This window comes from Scyliorhinus canicula, chromosome 1, assembly GCF_902713615.1.
Source record: "Scyliorhinus canicula chromosome 1, sScyCan1.1, whole genome shotgun sequence".
In the NCBI taxonomy this organism is placed as follows: Eukaryota; Metazoa; Chordata; class Chondrichthyes; order Carcharhiniformes; family Scyliorhinidae; genus Scyliorhinus; species Scyliorhinus canicula.
Genome location: NC_052146.1, coordinates 255,736,378 through 255,761,634, shown reverse-complemented (window position 1 = coordinate 255,761,634; position 25,257 = coordinate 255,736,378). Strand labels below are relative to the sequence as shown.

The 25,257-nt window shown below is 43.3% G+C and overlaps 1 protein-coding gene across 3 annotated transcripts in view; it reads left to right on the top strand.

The window, feature by feature from the left end:
* The first annotated feature begins 232 nt into the window (after positions 1 to 232).
* The window catches only part of esrrga (estrogen-related receptor gamma a), a 295,738-nt gene continuing 270,713 nt past the window's right edge, over positions 233 to 25,257 (top strand). Inside the window, exon 1 of one of the 3 annotated variants that reach the window (XM_038811800.1) lies at positions 233 to 359. Coding sequence is in view for 1 of the 3 variants with exons in the window: in XM_038811809.1 (XP_038667737.1) it covers positions 358 to 359 (2 nt within the window). In the remaining 2 variants the exon portion in view is untranslated. Of the gene's footprint in view, positions 360 to 2,329; positions 2,502 to 25,257 lie in introns of those variants that run through there. The other 2 variants (XM_038811809.1, XM_038811790.1) reach the window with 2 other exon arrangements.

Genomic DNA, 25,257 nt, shown 5'->3' with positions numbered 1-25,257 from the left:
TGCCTGGGGCTCTCTCTCTCTCTCTCTGCCTCTCTCTTTCTACCCCCCCCCCCCCCCTCCCCTTACCGACACACACTCCTATCTATCTTCGCACATTCTGTTTCTCTCTCTTCTACTTGAAGGGGGGCTCATGCGCAAAATTACGCATTCTTCTCTCATTTGTTCCTTGTATCAATCAAAAAGTTGGCTATTTATAGGCTACAGAACATGGGATGGTAATACTGATCTCCCCCTCTGTCTGTTCTGAAGTTGTTAAGTGGTCAGGTTGAGTGCAGCTATTTGGCCATTTGCTATTGCTGAGTGCAGGAGGAAGGTCCCAAGCTGTGATTAACTCAAATCTTACTGCAGCTACGAACCATGTGAGTACCTAAATAATTATATTTGGACACCAAATATCATATTGTTCCATGTACCTTTCACATTATGGATATTTTCTTGCATTTTCTTTGTCGGTACGCCTTAATGTACAGCTCAAAATATAGCGAAGCAATTCCTGCGTCTTACTGCTTTGATAAATGTGTCATCTAGCAATTTTTCACTTGAAGGAAGCAAGATAATGCATCTTTTATAGATGGAATGCATGTTAAATGTCTCTGTAGTATCCGCCGTGCTCTCCAGATAGGATATGATGAAGGTTGTTGTTATGTGAAATTGCAGTTGAATTACTCAATATTCGATTTTTTTTATTCCTCGTCACTGAAGGCAGTAAAACTGTTGTGTGTATTGCGAGAGAAGCCAACCTTCAGATTAAATTTACAACCAAACGGGATGAGATGGGAAATGTGCGGTTTTATGAATTAATATTTTGTCGCCACTCGAGCCCCCACAGTGAGATGTATCTATCCCGCGGAGGGTGGGTTACCCAGATTGCTATCTTACATTTAAACCCGGCTTTTCTGCTAAAGCTGATTTCGATGTACTGAAATCAAGTGCAGAAATGACAACTTGAGCGCGGGTCCTATCGAATACTGAACACGACATTCTTTGCTGTTTCAACACGACCCCTGCTTGACTGGGGAATTTAATTCAATTCGCGCGGTTTATCGCCCGCTCCATGTTCCAAATTCCAAACTGAGCCAGGCGATTGTATTTTTTCAAGTTCCAAGTTATACAGAGCGAGCTACGTGGGGTTAGATCTGCGGGACAAGTTAAAGACGAGTCATTAATGGTCGCGCGATCAAAAATATATGACGGTCCTTTAGAGATGAATAGCTTATTCCACCACACCCCGCCCCCCCAGCAATCATTTTTTTTTAAATCCCAGAAAGTTGGAACGGTAAACTGGTCGGAAACCACTCTTAGGATCGTAAGACTGTGCACCAGCCCATTCCTGGCAGAGGAGGCAAACAATAGCTAATGCGTTCAAACTTTAGTTTCAGTCCTGACTCCAGCGATTGCACGGGTTGTCAACGTGCGGGGGAAATCATCCCTTCCCCTTCAGGGTGCTTTAATCGGAGATTGCCATCATTTCTGACGCGGGGGTCCCGGTTAATGCAAAAGAAACGCGAACATGCAAGTAAAAATTGGACCCCCCCCCCCCCCCCCCCCCCCCCCACCTCCATCAGCAATAGATAAGAGCGATAACTTTGCTAAACAACGTATGGCGGATTGACACCCATCTAAAATTATTCTGATAACATCACTTTCTTCTTAAGATCAGCTTTCTGATACCCAAAATCTATCATTGTTAACGCAATGGCATTCCCGATTTAAGCACACACACACACACACACACTTTCTATCGCAAGATCGGGAATTGCTTCCGCAAAAAAAAAAATAGTCGATCTGAAGCTGCCAGTGTCGGACTGTACCTGGACATTAGATAGCAGATGAAGTGAGAGAACTCTTGTCAATCTTTATGTAGGTGAGTTTTTTTTGGGGGGGGGGGTGTTCTTTTTTAAAACCTAAAAATAAATTGACATATCAATCGCCGCACCGCTTCTATATATTTTTTTTAATGATTCTTTTTTTTTTGGTAAAGAAACCGAAATCGCTTCAAGTGCACATTTTTTGTTATCAATCTGGAGCACCGCCAGTGCCGTAAGATTGTGAATTTCGTCCCCGTCTGTTGCAACTTGTCATTGATAAAATAAGCAGGGGGAATGACGCGCTGGGTCACGCTGAGTACGGACGGGCGCATTGCCGAGCGGGTGTGTGCCGATCACATGGCCGCTCAAACAGCTCGGCTCCCTCCACCACAAAGCTCAAAGCTGCCTGCCGGCGAAGGCAGCCGGCGCTCTAGTGCTCGCCGGAGACCCCGAGCCACGTCGGCCCCGGCTGCCTCCGGTTCCCCGGGGGCGGCTGGCCGTGCCGACACCCCCTAGATTTTTTTCGAGTTACCGGTTCCCAGGAAAGGGAAGGCGGTGTTGTGTGTTGTAAAAAAAGAGAGGGTTGCAGCGTTTCCGAACCCCGTGGACATTAAGAGCGAAAGTAGCCGGCTTCCATTTACTTTAAACTACCACATAAACCCCGGCACCAGCTGATAGTGAGGTTGTCCAAAGGTAAATCGTGAATCAATCACACATTTGCTTTGAGGGAGGAGAAAAAAAGCGTGCAGCGTTTTCTGACATTCTCTGATTGCGATTTATTAAAGCGCCCGTGAGGCGGCTGATGTTGAGCTGAGGTTACCCTTGCAGAAGGTTGCAACTGTGCAGCAACCCCAGGTTCTAAAGTTCCTGCCGTTCTTTCCTGAAGCAGCCTCGGTGGCTGCAACAAGAGGAGGGCGATGATGTATAATGATCATTTGCAGGTCCTGTCCTGAAAATAGATGATAGTTTTGACAGCTGATCCATTGTAGGCCTGGAGATCGTGGCGCGTCAGTTACATTTTTTTTGCTTGCTTGGTTCAGTTTTGTTGTGACCACATGGGGTTGGTGGTAGGAAGCACGTTACGTGCGGGAGATAGCTAGTTCCTGACCATATACAGTTTGTGTGTGTGTGAGAAAGAGCCGGTTATGTGCGTGTGTGTTAGGGAGATGTGTACTAGGGGGGAAAAGACAAGTGTGTGTGTCTGATGTGTGCGAGAGGGAGAGAGAGTGTGAGAGAGAGAGAGAGAGAGAGAGGGGGAGAAAGTCACATTGAATGCTGGGCCGGCGTGCCGCAGTATCTCGGCGAGAAACAACACGATATCTTACTGTATTCCGAGACATTTAGTGGCAATAAAGCGGCGGCCGGCGAGGAAAGCAAGCCGTGGCAGGTTAAAGGGACGGCCCTAAACCGGCAATGTATAACTTGTAAGCCGTAGCCAGAGCTACCTTCCAACCAGTGTAGATTTCGAGTGGGTTTAGCAAAATTGGTTGTCAGTGAGGAGAATACGTTCCTGTTATACTGGAGGCCCACTGCTTTCCAGGACATTGCCGCAAACAGTACACAATACAAGCTCCTAGTGCAGTGCAAACGTACAAGAATCTCGGTTGAACCCAGACTGAATGATTTACTGCAATAATCACACTGCGATGCATGCCATCGCCAGATTGTTTTATTATTCATAAACACACCTTTTAGGAACACAGATCTGGGGTACGTGGAGCTGAAAGCTCTGCAGGCCTATCAACATGTAAACTATCTGCATGATACAATTCTAAAGCTCTAAGTTAAAAAGCACACGACAAATAGGGGCTGGTTTCATGTTTACGTTGAAACACTTTCTTGCTATGCTACGATCACATGCAAGTTGTTGAACTCGCCCTCCACTTAAACCCCTCGTAGTGGCACTCTTGAAATTTGATATCATTGCTTTTTAGTGTTTATAGTGACGCAGAGGCCCTGACAGTCAGATCCTGCAAATCAAGGACTCTGGCTGAGCCACGTTATGCTACTATGGTACACTTCTTCCCTATTTAAAACCAAGGTCCTGCTTCGCCTTTTGAGTCCCGTCCTTTTCTCATTTTCGCCCGTCCTCACATATGTGCCCTCTCTGGTACCTCGCTGTTTAAAAAGTTCAAAAGCAGGACATTTTTGGTTAGGGGTAGCTCAATCGCTCTTTCATTCAAAGGCATCGCCAACACTCTCGCTAATAATCCCGTCACTGAGAGAATCCAGCATTGGTAAGTTTCACGATAGAACACTTCAAATAAACAAAATCGTTTTCAGTCATATGAGATATCTTCATACTGTAATATCATGTAACAAATCTGAATCATTTGTCTATTGAAATAAGAGTGAATGGATAGTGTTGTCAAGGTGTCGCAGTGTTATGTTTGCGTCGTTTTGTCACTACTTTTATGCTTTTTTGCATTTATGGGAATAATATAACAATTTACCTGCATTAGAATATATATTCATTCTACCTAGCAGTTTCACTGAAATAGAGTTTGGTAATATTGCCATGACGTGTTTAATGTTCATCTCATTGTTTTCATTTATTAGTGGATCACCTACTTGCTTTTTGCCGAGTGACATGCATCTTTTCAATATACTATGCGTAGAGCAGCGTCTACATGGAGGGTTAAAACATTGGCAAACAAATCTCAGTACACATCTTAAGCTTGGCCTATAATTAATAACGTACAATGCTTGCAGTCAGCTGATCAAATGCCCTCTCCTTGGCAACGCAGGTTGGTGGATCCGTTGCGCTTACTGAGAAATTCTGGCATTGGTTCCAATAACTGCACACGGTTTAACTGGTGAATGTGAAAATGGTAACCATAGCTTCCAAGAGCTTAAAACAAAAAAACTATTGAATTTATTTTTTTTGTTTGAACCTTTCAATGGAAAAGGCACACAGAACAGTCAAACATTGTTGGGTGCAAAATAATGTTTGAAGTGTTTATGGTGGCACCGTAAGTGTTGCCACATTGGATGGTTTGTGCAAATTCTAAACCAATATCCCCAGAATTATGAAACACAATGACCCGTCACAGTGCTTCCTGCATTATTTCTCATTCCCAAAATCAATCACACAACAAATCATTCAAAACATAAATGACTATTTGGGAAATTCAAGTATTGTAAGTGTGGCACTGCTAGCAGAAAGATGCCAATTTTAGATATGGTGACTGTAGCAGATTAAAATGCAAACTCATCAATTCCTTAATTTCTCAATATTCTGATTTCTAGATGTTTCTTCTGACTTCTTGCTTGAATATTGATAGCACTACTCTCCGTTAGTTACTACTATTGAGCTCATGGTACCATGACATAGTGTAAGATGTGCTAAATATGATTTGTTCAAACATAAGATAAATTTCATGGCATTTTTGCAAACTATGTCGCAAGACGTTTTGAACAAAAATGTTAGGAATGATTGAATATGCAAAATCATTTGCTGTTCCTTAGTTTAGCTGCTGAGTTAGGTGGTTTGACGTGAAGTTTAGACACCAGCATGCATTATCTCTTCAATGCTAGGGCACACCTTGCTCACTTGACTGTGCTGCTGATGCTTTCCAGGTGAAGCCAATTCATCGGCAAATGATGATGCTTTGTAACCAAGGGGGGGTTTCAGAGAAATATTGTTCTACTTGGAAAAAAATAAAATTGCTTACAAATTGCACCCATTGCAGGTGAACATTTTGCATTCACACATCAGGTAATGCATTTCTAATTTTCCCCCACTCCACCCTAGCAGCTGGGAAACCTTGACTTCATTAGACTGAACATGTTTGCCTCAGGCTTTTTGAAGTAATTGAGTTGTAACTCAGGTTAGATTTTAAGGGGTTGAATTGTTATTTTAGGTTTTATGGTTAGATGCTCTAGTTAAATTTTAGGTTTATGATTAAATGTGAGGCTACAAACTGGGGTCAGTGCGTTGTTTTTAAGGATCACATTCCTCTACCAAATGTTCTGGTTACTCTTCTGGGGGTTATGGTTTGGAATTGAATTATAAGCTTTTTATCAGTTTGATACTTCAGGTCTTTCAAGCCGCAGAATATAATTTTAGAGAAAAAGATGAAATTGACAAACACATCAGGAAAGAGAATAGATATTAAAAGCTTCAATCTTCATGAAAAGTATCTAGCCAAGTACCTCTATCTGGACTAGATGGGCTGTGTGGCATTTCCTTTGTCATGATATCATTTTATTGTTATTGCATTTAGTTTTACCAGAAAATTTTGTGTCATAAACATTGTACTGCAGTTGTTACACTCTAGTGCAAGTCAACAATTAAAATGGCCGACCCTATGTTGTGCTTTTGGGGTAACTCTTTCTGATTTTGTAGGACTTAGCCTGAATGATGACTATATCAGGTTTTTGGATAACAAAGATTTTGATGGGCTGTTATCTTCAGCCTCCAGGAAACAAATGTATAGTTAAATGTATTGGCTGCCGGCTCAACTTCTGTTATTCCTGGTTACAGTTTTTCCAAGGATTGTTTCTGAAATGGCTCCTCTTGTTAAACTCCACAGGATAACTTGGTTTATTTGTTATGCATGTGAAGCTTTTGCCAAATGTGATCAAATCTGAAAGGTGTTGTAATAAAAAGTTAAGATGCACTGTCAAGTGACCAATAGTCAGATGCTGAATTTCTAGATTATACAGCCCATGGTAAGAATAGTTCAATAACACCTACTTATTCCTCTTTGAAGCTTTGTCCAGGTCTAGTAAGGTAATGTTGTATTATTTGACATTCCAGTTCTTGTACTACAGTTGTTACACTCTCTACTCTGGAGAAATCTATCAATTAAAATGGCTGACTCTATGTTGTGCTTTTGGGATAAGTCTTTCTGATTTTGTAGGACACGTCTCACCTCTTTGGACTAGTTTTAATTCATGCCCACAAAAGAATGGTGTTCTTAACCTGTTGATGTATCCAATCATCTGTAATAGATCCTTCCATCAATGGCAGTGTCGAGCGGAACTCACATTTTCCCCCTTAAAAATACCAATGATTGTGCCAAATCTTTACACTAGTTATGTTAGAAATGTCAGTGGACTTTATTGAAACAAATTGCTTGAATGCAGTTTGGCATATTCATACAATAATATTCTAGAAACGTCATCAATACAGACTAATGTTGTGCACATTGGTTACATATGCGGTGACAGGCAGCACAGTAGCACAGTGGTTAGCATTACTGCCTCACGGCACCGAGGTCCCAGGTTCGATCCCGACTCTGGGACACTGTCCATGTGGAGTTTGCGCATTCTCCCCATGTTTGCATGGGTTTCGCCCCCACAACCCAAAGATGTGCAGGGTAGTGGATTGGTCAAGCTAAATTGCCCCTTAATTGGAAAAAATGAATTGGGTACACTAAATTTTTAAAAATACATATGCGGTGATGTTTGAAATTCTGCTTATTTCAATACTCACTGAACCTGCATATTGGGATTGCGGTTACTATTCTGCAGCGCAACAATCCTCCGCAAGTGAATAATGTTGGATTTCAATGCAGAATGACGATAATACTTAGTTCTGACTAGATAGTGAGTTTTACACCTTGGTTAAATCAGCTGGGAATTAAAAAAAAAAATTAAATCTTTTATGGGATGTGGGTGTCACTGGCTAGGCGGACATTTATTGTCCGTAAGCACACCACAGTGCTATTAGGAAGGGAGTTCCAGGATTTTTACACTGCGACAATGAAGGAACAGTGATATACTTCCAAGTCAGGATGATGAGCAGCTTTGAGGGGAACTTGCATGTGTTGGTGTTCTCATGCATCTGCTGCCCTTGTTCTTCTAGGTGGAGGGGTCACTGGTGTTACAGGCGCTGTTGAAGGAGCCTTGGTGAGTTGCTGCACAACATCTTGCAGATGGTACACACTGCTGCCAATGTACATCAGTGGTCGAGGGAGTGAATATTTGTGGATGGGGTGCCAATCAAGCAGATTGCTTTGTTCTGGATGGATCAGACTTCTTGAGTCTGGCAAGTTGACAGTATTCCATTACACTCCTGACTTGTGCCTTGTAGATGGTGGACAGGCTTTGGGGAGCCAGGAGGTGAGTTATTCGCCACAGAATTCCTAGCCTCTGACCTGATCTTGTAGCCACAGTATTTATATGATTGGTGCAGTTCAGCTTCTGGTCAATGGTAACACCCAGGATGTTGACACTGAGGGATTCAGTGATGATAATGCCATTGAATGTCAAGGGGAGATGGTTAGAGTTTGTTTTGTTGGAGATGGTCATTGCCTGGAACTTGTGAGACGCAAATGTTACTTTCCACTTGTCAGTCCAAGCCTGAAGGTTGTCCAGGTCTTGCAGCATATGGAAACGGACTACTTCAGTATCTGAAGAGTCATAAACTGTGCTGAGCATTGTGCAATCATCCACACACATCCCCACTCTTGACCTTATGGTGGAAGGAAAATTATTGATGAAGCAGCTGAAGATGGTTAGACCTAGGACCTCCTGCAGTGGTACCCAGGTATGACTCCAACCAGTGGAGAGTTTTTTCCCGATTCCCATTGACTTCAGTTTTGCTAGGGGTCCTTGATGCCACCCTCAGGTTCAGCTGAGTGACCCTGACGGAATCCAAATTGAGCATCAGTGAGCAGGTTACTGTTGAGCAAGTCCCATTTGATAGCACTATCGATGATGCCTCCCATTCCTTTGCTGTTGATTGAGAGTAGACTGATGGTGTAACAATTGCTTGAGCTGGATTTGTCCTGCTTTTTATGTACAGGACATACCTTGGCAATGTTCCAAATTGCCGGGTAGTTGCCAGTGTTGTAGTTGTACTGGAACAGTTTGCCAAGGGGCGTGTCTAGTTCTGGAGCACAAGTCTTTCAGTACTATTGCTGGAATATTGTCAAGGCCCATAGCCTTTGCAGTATCCAGTGCGTCGAGCCATTTCTTGATATCATGTGGAGTGAATCGAATTGGCTGAAAACGAGCATCTGTGATACTGGGGACCTCAGGAGGAGACTGACATTGGTCATCCACGTGGCACTTCTGGCTGAAGATTGTTTCAAATGCTTCAGTCTTATCTTTTGACTGATGTGTTCATCTCCCCCATCACTACGGATGGGGATATTTGTGGAGCCTCCTCCTCTAGTTAGTTGTTTAACTGTCCACCATAATTCACAACTGAATGTGGCGGAACTGCGGAGCTTAGATTTGATCCGTTGGTTGTGAGTTTACTTTACCCTGTCTATCACATGCTGCTTCTGCTGTATATGGCATGTGTTGTAGCTTCCCCACAGGAGTTGCCACTCCAAGTTTCATTTTTTGGTATATGCTCCTAGCATGTCTTCCTACACTCTTCACTGAACCAGGGTTGATCCCCCAGTGTGATGGTAATGATAGAGTGGGAACTATGAGGTTACAGATTGTGGCTGTATACAATTCTGCTGCTGCTGATGGCTCACAGTGCCTCATTGATGCCCAGTTTTGAGTTCTTAGATTTGTTTGAGATCTATCCCTTTTAGTAAGAAGTCTTACAACACCAGGTTAAAGTCCAACAGGTTTGTTTCAAACACGAGCTTTCGGAGCACGGCTCCTTCTTCACCTGAAGAAGGAGCCGTGCTCCGAAAGCTCGTGTTTGAAACAAACCTGTTGGACTTTAACCTGGTGTTGTAAGACTTCTTACTGTGCTCACCCCAGTCCAACGCCGGCATCTCCACATCATGTATCCCTTTTAGCATTGTGATGGACCATATCCTTAGCGTGGAGATGGGACTTTATCTGCACAAGGACAGTCCAGTGTTCACTCCGACCAATACTGTTATAGACAGATGAATCTGTAATAGGTAGATTGATGAGAATGTTGTCAAGGTGGCTTCTCCCTCTTGTTGGTTGCTTCAAGACCAGCTGAAGATGTAGTCCAACAGCTATATTGGCCAGCTTGGTCAGTGCTGCTACCTCGGGCAGCATGGTGGCGCAGTGGTAGCACTGCTGTCTCACGGCGCCGAGGTCCCAGGTTCGATCCTAGCTCTGGGTCACTGTCTGTGTGGCGTTTGCACATTCTCCCCATGTTTGCGTGGGTTTCGCCCCCACAAACTAAAGATGTGCAGGGTAGGTGGATTGAACATGCTAAATTGCCCCTTAATTGGAAAAAAATGAATTGGGTACTCCAAATTTATTTTTTAAAAAGTAATGCTGCTACCAAGCCATTCTTGGTGATAGACATTGAAATCCTCCACCCAGAGTATATTCTGTGCCCCTGCCACTCTTAGTGCTTCCTCCCAAGTTTTCTTTTATTTGTTCATGGGATGTGGCCGTCAATGGCTAGACCAACATTTATTTCCCACCCCTAATTGCCATTGAGAAGGTGGTGGTGTGCTTCTTCTTGAATTGCTGTAGCCCATGTGTTGTTCAAATGGAGGACCAGAACTTTGACTCAGTGACAGTGAAGAAATGGCAATATAGTTCCATGTCAGGATGGTTTGTGATTTGGAGGGGAACTTGTAGGTGGTGCTGTTCCCATGCATCTGCTACCATGTCCCCCTAGGTGGTAGAGGTTGCATGTTTGGAAGATGCAGATCAACATGGAGAAGTAATGATTCATCAACTGCCAGGGTGGGGTTTGATAGGTGATAATCAGCAGTAGGTTTCCTTGCCAATGTTTTACTTGATGCCATGAGACTTTATGGTTTCTGCAGTAAATGCTGGGAGCTCTCATGGCAACACCCTCCTGAATGAACAAGACTGTTCCATCACCGCTGTTGGATCTGTCCTGCTGTTGGGAAAGGACATACACAGCGATGGTGATGTTGGTGCTTGGGACATTGTCTGCAAGGTATGATTTGATGAGCATGACTGAGCCAGGCTGTTTGATTAGCCACATTGTTTGATTAGTATATGGGACAGTTCTCCCAATTTTGGCACAAACACCCAGATCTTAGTACGGAGGACTTTGCAAGGTCGACAGTGCTGGGTGTGTTTTTGTCATTTCTGGTGCCTAGAGTGGTTTGCTAGGACATTTTAGAGGGCAACTAAGAGCCAACCACATTGATGTGGGCCTGGAGTTCACAGGTAGGCCACACCAGGTAAGGACAGTACATTTCCTTCCCTAAAGAATAGTAGTGAAGCAGATGGGTTTTTACAACAATCAACAATATGTTCATTGTCATCGTGACTGAGACAAACTTCTAATTCCAGATCTGTTAATTGAATTTAAATTCCACCAGTTACCAAGGCACGATTTGAACTAGGTCCCCAAAGACCATAAGATATAGGAGCAGAATTAGGCCACGGCCCATCGAGTCTGCTACACCATTCAATCATGGCTGATATTTTCTCATCCCCATTCTCCTGCCTTCTCCCCATAACCCCTGATCCCCTTATTAATCAAGAAGCTATCTATCTCTGTCTTAAAGACACTCAGTGATTTGGCCTCCACAGCCTTCTGCGGCAAAGAGTTCCACGGATTCACCACCCTCTGGCTGAAGAAATTCCTCCTCATCTGTTTTAAAGGGTTGTCCCTTTGGTCTGAGATGGTGTCCTCTGGTTCTAGTTTCTCCTACAAGTAGAAACATCCTCTCCACGTCCACTCTATCCAGGCCTCGCAGTATCCTGTAAGTTTGAATAAGATCCCCCCTCATCTTTCTAAACTCCAACGAGTATAGACCTAGAGTCCTCAACCGTTTCGCATACGACAAGTTCTTCATTCCAGGGATCATTCCTGTGAAACCCCTCTGGACCCTTTCCAAGGCTTCCTTAGATACGGGGCCCAAAACTGCTCACAATACTCCAAATGGGGTCTGACCAGAGCCTTATACAGCCTCAGAAGTACATCCCTGGTCTTGTATTCTAGCCCTCTTGACATGAATGCGCAAATTGCATTTGCCTTCTTAACTACCGACTGAACCTGCACGTTAACCTTAAGCGAATCATGAACAAGGATTCCCAAGTCCCTTTGTGCTTCTGATTTCCTAAGCATTTCCCCATTTAGAAAATAGTCTATGCCTAAATTCCTCCTTCCAAAGTGCATAACCTCACACTTTTCCACATTGTATTCATTTGCCTCTTCATTGCCCATTCTCCTAGCTTGTCCAAATCCTTCTGCAGCCCCCTTGCTTCCTCAATACTACCTATCCCTCTACAGATATTTGCATTATCTGCAAACTTAGCAACAGTGCCTTCAGTTCCTTCTTCCAAATCATTAATGTGTATTGTGCAAAGTTGTGGTCCCAGCACAGACCCCTGAGACACACCACTAGTCACCAGCTGCCATCCTGAAAAAGACCCCTTTATCTCCACTCTCTGTCTTCTGCCAGTCAGCCAATCCTCTATCAATGCCATAATCTTACTCCTAACAGCATGGGCTTTTAACTTATTTAACAGTCTCAAAGACCTTCTGTAAATCTAAATAAATCACGTCCACTGGTTCTCCTTTGTCTAACTTCCTTGTTACCGCCTCAAAGAACTCTAACAGATTTGTCAGACACGACCTCTCTTTGACAAAGCCATTCTGACTCAGTCCTATTTTACCATGCACTTCCAAGTACTTCACAATCTCATCTTTAATAACAGACTCTAAAATCTTACCAATGACCGAAGTCAGGCTAACCAGCCTATAATTTCCCATCTTCTGTCTCCCTTCTTAAACAGTGGTATTACATTAACCACTTTCCAATCCTCTGGGACCCTTCCTGCCTCCAGTGATTCCTGAAAGACCATCACCAATGACTCCATAAATCCATAAGACATAGGAGCAGAATTAGGCCACTCGGCCCATCGAGTCTGCTCCGCCATTCAATCATGGCTAATATTTTCTCATCCTCATTTGGCCTCCACAACCTTCTGCGGCAAAGATTCCACAGATTCACCACCTTCAGGCTGAAGACATTTCCTCATCTATCTCTTTTAGGACCGTGGGGTGTAATCCATCCGGTCCAGGTGACTTATCCACCTTCAGACCTTTCAATTTCCTCAGAACCTTCTCCTTAGTAATGGTCACTGCTGTCTGGGTTTCTTGGTTACTAATTTAATGATATTATCACTCTGCCACCACTTTCCCAAAATGGAAGGGAAGTGGCCATACTGGGATCAGTTGTTCACTATTATGTTAGGAAAACTAAGGAGTGGCACTGATTGTGTTTTCCCAATCTCCGCTACATTCCCAATCAGAAAACAGACTTTTTTGTTCTTTTATGGGATACGGGTGACACTGGCTCGATGAGCATTTTATTGGTCATCACTAATTGTCCTTGAGAAGGTGGTGGTGGGCTGCCATCTTGAACCACTGCAGTCCATGTGGTGTAGTTACACTGTGCTTTTAGGAAGGGAGCTCCTGGAATTTGACCCAGCGACAGTGAAGGATCTTGAACTTTGGTTACTAGGAGACAAACAAAATTAAATGGTAAAATGTTGCGAGTACAATCAAAATGTTTTGCAGCCCTGCTGTCACCGAAGTAAAGATAACTAATCAACAAAGATAGTTTGAAGTTAATATAAACACTAAGTAGTTTTGGTGAAGGCTGGCAGTCAACTCGGATAGACATTTATTTAAGGTGATTCCAGTCCAGTGCTGGCCTTGTAAAGCTGAATCTTGCACTTTAGGTGCTCAAGTTGTGCCTTTGGTTTATGTGATATTTGGAACGAGTGCATTCAAACAGAAGTGACAGGCACCGCCAAAAAAAATCAAGACAGACTGAATCCATCCATTGACATCTTGCATTATTTTATGTGCTTTCTTAAGTAGAAGACTTGAGCATGTGAGGAAGTTAATTTAGTGAGAATTAATTTTCACCGTTTTATATTAATAGTTTAAGAAAACAATGCCATTTCATCAATGTTGTTTAAGTCAGTGGTACCATGTTAGGTGCAACTGAAGTGACCCCATGGAAACTAATATTTGTTAAAATATATTGAACTAAATTGAAGTTACAGCGTGGAAGCAGGCCTTTTGGCCCAACCAGTTTGTCTCAGAATTTAATAACTGGATTTATATTCCTAGAATTAGAAATGAATTTTGGGGGAAATTATCAATAGACCAGAAGCAATCAAACAACACTGCAGGCTGCTAAACTACTTTATTCAAGCAGAGATGTACATTTGGATAATATTCAACTGAACTTTTGGGGGTTTGCTAATCCCTCAGGCAGGCTCAGTGTAAAGGGCAAACATATTTATAGTAATCCAAATCAGACTGCAATGAATGCATTGCATATTGCTATATGGCGTATTTATGTAACGCAATTACATTACAAAAATGACGCGTGGAGCACTTTTTCACATATATTGAAACAAAAAATATAAAGCCTAGTAAGATACTTCGATGAAACAAAAACATTTGAGTTTTCCTTCAGCAATTTACCATGATGTGTTTTAAAACAAATGAGACATCACGTAGCTCAATAATTTCCCATGACCGAGTCACCAGCATGAAGCATGTAATTTAGCATGATTTAAGATGCATATCTCTGGGTTTGTGCGTTGTTTTCAGATACGTTTTCGTTTCCCTGACCTTTTCTGATACATTTTTGGCAATCGCCCTGCTTATTTCATTTTGCACGGTATATGCTTGTCACCCAGGTTATGGTTGTAAAATAAAGCAATATTTTTAGGCAGGCTGCCTGAACTATGCAGTAGAACTATGCAGCACCGATTGTGCTGATAGAAATAATACACCATGTACAACATTATTTGGAAAGTGCGTATGGTTACCTCAGAAATGAAGGATTCTGACATTTTCTCCTAAAGATTGTAAGGGATTTCTAAAATAATTTTTCTGCTCTTGTTGTTAAGTGGATTGTTTCGTCATTCCCTCCTTAGCATATAATTATCTGCCTTGAAGAATAAACAATCTTCTAGGAAATTGCATGAGTTTTGACTCTCCAGCTTTCCTTTGCTTTTCTTCCCCTCTCTTCTGAGTCTTATCTCTGCCGAACGTTTGTCCAGACATCTTCTCTGAGGTTGGAATCTCACCACATGGTGATATTCCAACACACAACTTTAAGCTTGTGCCTTATCACACCATGGTTAAAGGCCTTTGCTGTAAGATCTCTGTGGTCATTTCTAAATCACCTTGTTGAGGCTCTACCTTTTCAATATAGTGGACCTTACACTACATAGTAGGAGGTATGAAGCACACAGCAGAGTTTGAATATTGCTGAAAAGAAAGACCTGTTGAAGCTTTTTACCTTGCATGCGTCAGGACAAATGCAAGAAAGCCAAATTTCAAACCATCGGTACCATTTATGCGAGGGACAAAAAGAGTGCTGATTGCTTGGCAAATCGACTCTGACTGAAGTGTTGCCACTGTTTGGTTTTGTACAGATGGAAGCATCCTGTCCAAAAAGGCATTGTGCCTACCACAAAATTGAGAAACATGTGTATGATTTTCAGTGTGATGCCAAATACGTATACCATTCATCCGAATGATGGACTGATCAAACAGCATATTCTTCAGATTGCTTGTAATGTACTCAATGAACCTGTTTTTCCAAAACCCAGAACAAAATGTCTACTATTAGATATGACTCCGAAATTGCGAAGCATTTGCTGAAAAATCGTGGGGATGCCAATAGTAACACTAACAACCAATTTAAGATAATCAGCCAAGCTTGTAACTTGACTCATTTATTGTAGTTAGAAGTGACATATATTTATATACAAGGAATCATAGAATTCCTATAATGCAGAAGGAGGTCATTCGGCCCACTGAGTCTGCACCTATTCTTTGATTGAGCGCTCTACCCATTTACACTCCCTCATCCACCCCACCCTATACCCATAACCCAGAACCTGGGCATTAAGGGGCAATTTAGAATGACCAATCCACCTAACCTGCACATCTTTGGACTGTGGGAAGAAAACGGAGCACCCGGAGAAATCCCATGCAGACATGTGAAGAATGTACAAAGTCCACACAGACAGTGGCCGGGATTGAACCCAGGTCCCTGGCACTGTGAGTCAGCAATGCTAACCACCATGCCATCATGCCGGCCTGTGGTCTCTGCAAACAAAAGAAATATGTTTACACCTTGTCCCTTTTTTGAATTACCTGGGAGCCAAGGAGGTGATTGTTCCCCATTGTTTCCCCGTGGCAATGCCTCAGCCTTTTAGAGTTGGCCTGCCAACCAATCAGCATCCTTTACTCCTTTAGTATGAATTGCTGTGATGGTTTGAAATTTGGCATTCTTCTGCTTGTCCTGTTTAGTGCAGGATGAAAAGCCTCAGCAACGTGTCTCTCTTTTCAACAATATTCAAGTGCTGTGCTACCAAGCAAGAAGGAGGAAATTGCATTGTGGTATTATTGCTGGACTAGTAATCTAGAGACCCAGAGTCATGCTCAGGGGACTGGGGTTCGAATCCTGCCAATGGCAGATGGTGAAATTTGAATTCAATAGAAACCCGGAATTAAAAGTCGAAAAGCTGACCGTTGTCAATTGTGATAAAAACATATCTGGTTCACAAATGCCCTTTAGGGCATTCCATGGTATCTCCAGAAAATCAGGGTCCATTCTGACACTGATGTTACCCTCGATCCACCTTCCCTCCACTGCCCCCACCCCCTCCCTCCTCCATCCTCTCAAACTGCCTATGTTGTTCACTCTGTCTGTAATTAAATACAGATCTTGCCTCTAATATAACACTCTGGTCATTGTGAAAGAAAAAAAATCTTTGATATTTGGGAAATAGTTAGAACCCATTGGCTGGAATTTGTACGATAAAGGTGACTGTGAACAGTGTATAATCTGCGCTCACTTGCACTCGCTGTTGGCGAGGCCAGGAAAGTATGGCCATGAAAAACAGGTAGACAATTTATAAAAGTGACCACATATGCAAACTCCTTTGTGGAACTTCAATCATTGAATATTGATATTTTGAGAACTGTTAGTGGTTGAAGTAGTGATTCTCTGTTCTGAAGCTACAGATTATTAGAGAGCAAAATTATTTAATATTTTTAGCTGAATGCATTAACAATTTTTTGAAAAACAAAGTCTAGATTTATTGAGCCATTCAATGTGCAACAAACCCAAAATACAGATGTGTTCCAAAGGCTAAACTGTGCTGCATCTAATAACATTGTTATAAAAAATAAATGCTCAGCTTAAACAATCGTGAAATGGTATTGCAAAAGCTAAATATATAGACTTATTGTAAGGAATAAAATGATGACAAAAGTATAATTTCCAAATAGAAGTGGAATTAATGCGAACTTGATTTCAGATTGGCCTGCTTCAATTAAAATACTTGTCAGGAAGCAAGAGTGTCAAGTTGCTGAGTTTGCCATAGTGCACCAGCTTATTCTGGTTTTAGTCATGCTGGTACCTGTTTAACCCCATTTAAACGCCCTGTGATGCTAGGCCACTTACTGGGCAGTGCACAGTCCAAATGTGCACATCCTTCAAGGGAAAAGGAGCAGATGATTGTTTTAGGATCATGGAAAGATGACTGTTTCATTGTGTAGTGTAGTTCAGTAGATAGCTTAATGTCTACCTCAGTGTTGTAGCCTTCTAACCTGAAAAGAAAGGCACAAGAATGCACCATAATAAAGCATCTTTCTTCAATTACTTGAAACAGTTTGAATTAATATACAGAAGAAAAGCATGGAATTGGTTCAGAAGGTGGCTGTGTTTCCACATGGAGACAGTTACGTGCCTATGTCTCCTCTTGTGAAAAATTGAGCTTAATATCGGACATGCACTGCGTTGCCTGTGGCAGTGACTGTCACAGTAGCTGTGAATTTTGATGCCTCTGGCTCCTTCCAAAACTGCTTATGGGAACATCAGCTACTTCAGTTAGTTTGCTATCCACACAGTGATTTGGCACGCCACTGATGCACTGTGTATGGAGGCTGACAATTGAGAAGTAACAGCATTGAAATTTGCTCACGTTTCCAGATTCCTGCAGTTGGAGGGCATCGTTAACAGATGCATGGAGTCCTGCATGCTCCCCCTTCTTGAAGCAAATCTGTTTCTGAATAGCAACGGCTCCCTTGTTTGTGACTATATGAAGGCCTGACACTGGTATCCTGGCAGTAGTCATAATGCTTTCATATTATGTCAGTTCCCAATACCCACTCTGAAGAACTGGACCATAGGTAGGGAGCTGTCCTGGGGCACAAGGGCTTTTTAAAAGAATCCATTCATGGGATTGCCCGTCAGAAGGTAAAGGCGAACCTCTTTCTTGAATGCTAAGCTATTTCAGAGGGCATGGAAGAGTTGAAACATCAATACTGTGGGTCTGGATCAGGACTTCCTTCTCTGAAGGACATAGAATTTTTAAATCATGCTGGTAGTTTTCATGGTGACCAAAATTGATGTCAGCTTTTCTTTTCCAGAGTTATTTAATTTAATTGAAATTTCTTCAGATATTGTGATGGGGTTTGAACTCATGTCTCTGGATCATTACCCCAGTAATGTAGCCACTATGCTACTCTAGTCTCATACAATCTTACGCTATCTTTTCACCAACTGGTTCATGACCCCTCTCAGGAGCTCCAGCAGATACACGGAACTCCGATATAATGGGGCTGATGCAGCAAAAGGATTGTCACCAAGTAGCCCATTGACATCCTGAAGAAACAGTTTTACTTTCTGGATGAATTGGAAGAGGTTCACCAGTCCAGAGTGTGTGTCTCAAGGTTCTTGATGCTGCTTGCTTCTCAATCTAGCTGTTCAAAGGCAAGTTAGTTTGAAGATTCTTGAGGAGGAAGTAGTGGAACAGGAAAATGAAGAAGGGACTGAAGAAAGCAGACGGGTATGGCCCAACAAAAGTTACCTAAACTGCTATGCAGCAAATTATTGAGAAGTGATTCTCTTAAACGGTCTGTCCCCTTCTCCCCAACATCAACAGCACTTCCTTCCATTTGACCCATTCCTTGCATTCATCATATTATTGCCCTCAAATTGCACAACTTTGGTGTTCCTCTTGCAACAATAAGATTATGAAGACCAATAGGTATACCAAAAGCAAATATTTAACTTCATTACTACTGCAGATTCCTTTCTCAATGTGACAAATCTTTACATCGATCTGTAAATCAACTTTGTACAATTCAGTGTCTGTCTGGTGCATGCATGACCAATTCTATTGCCCCTGCGATGTTGTTCTCTAGTAACTACAGCTTGGAACTCAAGTTTCGCTGATTCCATTTGAGATGACAACGCTGAACACCTTCAAGGAGATCCGAATGTTGTGGAGCTGGTTATGGACTGTCGGTGGGGCAGTCTGATCCAGATGGCTGTCTGGTGCTAACAGCAACACTGTTTGTGAGGCTAACTGGGGAGCCAGCAGATGCCTGCTTCATGGAGTCATAGACACTCTCAGGAGCCTCAGCTCTCCTTTTGTTCTGCGCAGGAGCAGAGTTCTGCAGGCATGCGGTGAGCCTCTGTAAGACTCCACTCACGCTCATCATTTTTTCATTGTAAGCCAGAGGAGATGTTGGACTCAAAACTAAAATGGTAGATAATTGAGCTTCTGTCAAATGGGTTGGAGCTGATTGCAGAGTTGGGATTCTGCAATGTTCATAGAGCTGATTACTCACTCTGTTTGGCTGCAGGGTCTGGGTGCATTCTCTGATGCTGTGTATGAGCTCTCTGTCAAGCATCCTGGTCTTTCAAAAGGTCTTTGTAAACTGCTCTCGGCCTTTTTATTGATGGTAGGAACCATGTCTCCATCTGCGTCCCTTCGCAAGAAAGGCTGGGATGTGAGTTCAAATGATCTGTTTCTTGGGCATTCTGTCGCCCTGTCCTTGCCCGTTTAGCTGGGTGGATCGCTGCCTGCAGACACCACTGAGCTGTGCTCAGCAATGGGCTACGAGATGATACAATGGGCGTAAGGTTGAGGTTTGCTTTGTGTTCTGCAGTGCTGCTCCCTTATTCTTCCTTTTCCTCCTGAAGGCTGTGTGTTTGCAGAGACGGATGTTGGCCTCTGGAAGAGTGGGGTATAAGTGAGAAGAGAAGAGCAAGACATGTTTTCCAGCATCACCAGATGCCAACCTCCTGACATGCCATCTTCCCACAATGTCTACCAATGGGGACAGCACATGGATGAAGCATGCTCCTCTTCCTGTGACTGCCGGCTCTCTATTTTTGGGTGTAACATTGCCCTACAAGATAGAAGAAAAGTGTATCCGTGTTAGAGTAATGAGAAGTTTTGAGCACAGTTTGAGGCAAGTGAGTATCAAGGAGTGTTGCTAGTGAGTGAAAGATGGTGGAGAAGTGAGGAGGTGAAAGAAGTAATAATGAGGATAGTGGCAGCTCCAATGTGTTGCAGTAGGAGCTGAAGGCAGCAAAGTAAAGTGTGCTGCAGCGATTTTAGGAGAGTAATAGCAGTTGCAGGAGGGATGGGTAGTGAATGCTGCTACGATAGCTGGTGCAAGGCAATAGATATGAGCTTAGCCTAGCTATCCTTCTGAGGTCACTGGGTTCCTTCCTCTATTCAATCTATGCCTTACTCTACTCTTTGCCCTATGCCACTTTTACCCACTTGTGTCAGGCAGCTGACGTAAAAATCTTTCTCCTGCTGACTTCTCCCACCAAAACCTCAAAACAAGGGTTGGAAAGCAAGACAAGGGTCAGGCAGCGTCTCCTGCACCTGACATTTCCCACAGATAGTTGGCTGCAGCCAAAATGCACCTTCCCTTTCAGAGGTGGAGGCTGCCTTTAAGTTTCATCAGGTGTATGCAAAATTGGTGCCCCGATCAGGCGAGCTTCCTGTCAACAGCAAGATTTGTACTGGCAGCCAACTTATTTTAATTGACGAGTTCCACATGTTTGAGATTTTGTGGGCTTGTGATCCGCCTGCGCTCCATAGGCAATGCCTGTACTGCCCTCAAAAACACACCCAAAGCAATTTCTTTTTTTTTATCAAACAATTTTATTGAGGTATTTTTCAGCATTGTAGACAGTTACAGATAACAACAAAAAAAAGGTAAAAATGTGCAAACATCAACGTAAAATCAATACTTCAACCCCTCTCCCCCCCCCCCCCCCCCCTGCTGACGTTCACTCTCCCACGAAGAAGTCGATGAATGGTTGCCACCTTCGGGCGAACCCCAGTACAGATCCCCTCAAGGCGAACTTAATTTTTTCCATACCCAGAAAACTTGACATGTCCGAAAGCCATAGCTCGGTCTTCGGGGGTTTTCAGTCCCTCCATGCCAGCAGTATTTATCGCCGGGCTATCAGGGAAGCAAAGGCCAGAACATCGGCCTCTTTCTCGCCCTGGACTCCCGGGTCTTCCGAAACCCCAAAAATTGCCACCCCTGGACTCATCAGCATCCTTGTTTTTAGCACCCGGGCCATGATCCCCGCAAATCCCTCCCAGTACCCCCAAAGCTTAGGACATGCCCAAAACATGTGAATGTGGTTTGCTGGTCCTCCCCCGCATCTAGCGCACTTATCCTCTACCCCAAAGAATTTGCTCATCCGAGCTACCGTCATGTGGGCCCGGTGAATGACCTTAAATTGAATCAGGCCGAGCCTGGCACATGTTGCGGTTGAGTTTACCCTACTCATGGCTTCTGCCCACAGCCCGTCCTCCATCTCGCCGCCAAGCTCCTCCTCCCATTTGAGTTTCAGTTCCCCCGTCTGGGACTCTTCCCCCTTCATGAGCACCCTATAAATATCTGAGACTCTACCCTCTCCTCCTTCTCCTCTAGAGACTATTCTGTCTTGGATCCCTATTGGCGGGAGGCGTGGGAGGATGGGACCTGTCTGCGGACAAAGTCCCGCATCTGTAAGTACCTGAAATAATTTCCCCTTACCAGCCCAAATTTCTCCTCCAAGCCCCTCAAACGCGCAAAGTTCACCTCCAGGAACATATCGCCCACCCTCCTACACCCTCCTACCCAAAGCAATTTCTACCCAAAGTTTCATGTTGCTGTGTTTATCTGTATTAACATCTGAGAAAAGCAACTAATCTAACAATATTTTTGAGTCATAGATAGAGTCACAGACGTTTACAGCATGGAAACAGGCCCTTCAGCCCAGCTTGTCCATCCGCCCAGTTTCTATCACTAAGCTAGGCCCACTTGCCCGCATTTGGACCATATCCCTCTAGATATAACTGCCCATGTAACTGTCAAACTACTTTTTAATAGAGATTAATAGAAAAAGGAATTTAAAACATTTTCGAGCTAGCCTTCCATTCAGCCTCATATATCAAGCATCATTTACACTGATGCTTTCTGGTGGTTTTATTTCCTTTCTGTTTAAATATATACCGTTAATAAATATAGGTGAAGGAATTACATAATCTCTTATCTGTGGCATTCATGTGCCATAAAGAAGTTGAATGGTACCAAAATCAAAATACTATAATGTGGAAAGAATAGACGGCGGGATTCTCCCATCACGTGGCTAAGTGTTGACACCTGCGTAAAAATGGGAGTGTATTACTCCGGCGTCAACAGGAAAACGGCGCTCCAGCTGCTGACCCAGGTGTCAACTGGGCGCCGCCGGGTCCGCGCATGCGCAGTGGCACTGGCGCCAACGCGCACATGCGCAGTGCTCCCTTCTCCACACTGGCCCCGCGCAACATGGCGTAGGGCTACAGGGGCCGGCGCCGAAGAAAGAAAGCCCCCAGCCCGAAAGGCCTGACCGCCAATCGGTGGGCCACAACGAAGGCCCCTCCTGGGGTCGGAACCCCCCCCACCCCCCACAGGCCGCTCGCGAAACCCTTCAATGCCGAGGTCCCGCCGGCTCAGAGCATGTTAGAACGGCGCCGACGGAACTCGGGATTTTTGTCACGGCCGCTCGGCCCTTCCGGGCTGGAGCGGCGCCGTGCCGACCACGCCAGCCCCAATGGGCAGAATCGTGTCCTGGCGTTGGGCGGTGTGGCGTGATTCGCACGGCCCCCGGCGATTCTCCGAACCGGCGTAGGATCGGAGAACCCCGCCCAGAATATCTTCAACCACCTCTCTGAATCAAGCTCTTCTTTCTTTCCCTAATGCACCAACCTATTGTTTGAGCAATGCAAGAAGAAGGCAGACTGATTCTACTCATGCTGAAGGCTGGGTTACAGATCTACCTCCCCGAGTTGAAAGAAGAAACCTTTTTTGCATATATTATGTCTAATTCTTCTATTAAAAATAAATTTAGAGTACCCAATTCATTTTTTCCAATTAAGGGGCAATCTGGCGTGGCCAATCCACCTACCCTGCACATCTTTGGATTGTGGGGACGAAACCCACGCAAACAGGGGGAGAATGTGCAAACTCCACACGACAGTGACCCAGAGCCGGGATAGAACCTGGGACTTCAGCGTCGTGAGGCAGCTGTGCGAACCACTACGCCACAGTGCTGCCCTTTTATGACTAATTCTAATTTAATCTTAAAAATAGATGGGCATACGCAAACCCGCCATATGCAATTTCTCTTATGTTTTCCAGCTAGTTCTGCATGTTCAGAACATGTACTGTCAGAGATCCACAATTTTACTGGTCCAGTCCCAGATGTGAGTTAAATAGTTGCTTGTTCCTGGGCAGCAGGTCCGGCTCCCTGGTTACAAGTGATTTGCACTTAAAAGTGGTGATATCTGACTTGGAATTTAGCTTATGATCTTTTTTTGTAAGCGAGCATTTACCTAATTCCTTTTGTTTTCCCCATTTAAAATATTTCCATGGATGTTTTCTGGACTTTGATAAGATTAGCTTTGGTTCAGCACACTAAGAATGCATAGTGTTGTGTTTTGTAGTATTTATAGAACTGAGCAGATATAACCTCTGCTCATATCAAACATTGGAGTTCCATGCATCCTGCTTAGAGTTACAAAATAAGAATTTATTTTCGGATTCTCAAAGCTGACAGACCAACTCAGTAATAAAAAACTGCAAACATCTTTATGTAGGCTTGGAATTATATTGCACAGGAGAGGAAGAGATTACAGAACTTGCATTGATGGAGTTTAAAAAACAAAGCTGTTTACTGATGCCCAGAGAACATTTCATTGAATTTATTCCTTTCAGAGAGCTTTGCACCAATTTGTAGTGAAAATGTTTATACAATATATATTTTGATATTTTGCCTGTGATAAACCCATGTTGTTGTGTTTGGCAAGAGCAAAACAAAAACACAGTTGTGTAATAATAGTGTGGTTAGAATTGCTCCCCCCATTGTGTACGTGTTTTGCAGCTACAAGATTCAATGTCAGATGTGTGGAGATACAAATTGCTTACTAATCTACGTACAGCTAATTTATATTGGATGGACTTTAATGAGATGCACCCAATCTTTTTACTTGTGCCATGATTAGAATCAAGCCCCAGGTCTTGATAAATATTCCATCAGAGTATTCAAATTACCCTTAAGGGCATTAATATAGGATAATAGATGGCTGGCAGTGAATTACAAGGCAGTAATTCAATCGAGTGGCTCTGATGATGTCATAAATTGAGAGTACTAAGTGGCTTCTGAACATTAGCAGACACCCCCCACCCCCACAACCCCCTCCCCCCTGCCCGATTTAATTATCACCTTAATCCTACTGCAGTCATTACGTTCTTTGACACATAATATATAAAAGAATATTTGGGACAACCTTCAACAGTTCAGGATGCTGCTGTGGTGGGCACAGTGAATTGGTAGAGGACTGAGGCTCCACTGAATTGCTGATTTCTGTTCACTTGTTTTGGGTGTGGGGTCAACTCAAGGTAGGTGCTTCCCTTATTTCCACTGAATTAACTCAAGGGCATTCAGTCACACTTCTATCACCTAGATCAAAGGCATTAGTGGAGGCATAGGAGGAAGTACCCAATTTCTGTTCCAGCACAATGAACTCTAAGGCAAGACGAGAATGTCTTCAATATAATAATTTAGCCTAACATTATTCCAAATTTAGATGCACAGCATAATTTCAGTCAAATCCTCAGAGAAAATCCAATTGACCAACCTTAATTTGGTGTATTTGTCTAATACAGCTGTTCGTAAATGGTGGCTTGGAAGTTTTGTGCAATGTATTGGAGCCATATTTGGAACAGCCGAAATGGGACCGATGAACGTGAAACTTCAATTGAAACTTATATATTATTAACTGTCACCAGTTTTCCTTTGTTGATATTGTTTACAATTTCCTCTATTTATACCAGTTTCCCCATCTAATTTTGAAAGTATTTTTTCTTTACCCCATCCAAACATTTTCCGATCCCCCTGCAATCTTGTTGAAAGAGTAGGCAGTAGTTGATAGCTGGAGGTGACTCTAATCAGCCACACGGAGATGTTTAGATTGATTTCCCCTTATTATTTTCTCCATCTGATAGATCAGCAGCGTCTTATCTTGAGAGATTTGGTGAGGCTCATAATATTGAACAGTATCCGACTGTAGGAGGGATGGAAAATGGAGGAACGTATGGATTTGTATTTTTTCGACCTGCAAGGAAAAGCATCGGAGTCAATCTGACTCCTTTTGATTTCAATCCATTAAAATCCAGGGAGAGGAAGGGTGACACAGTTTGAGTTTAGCTCCTTTCTGTTAAAGAATGGCA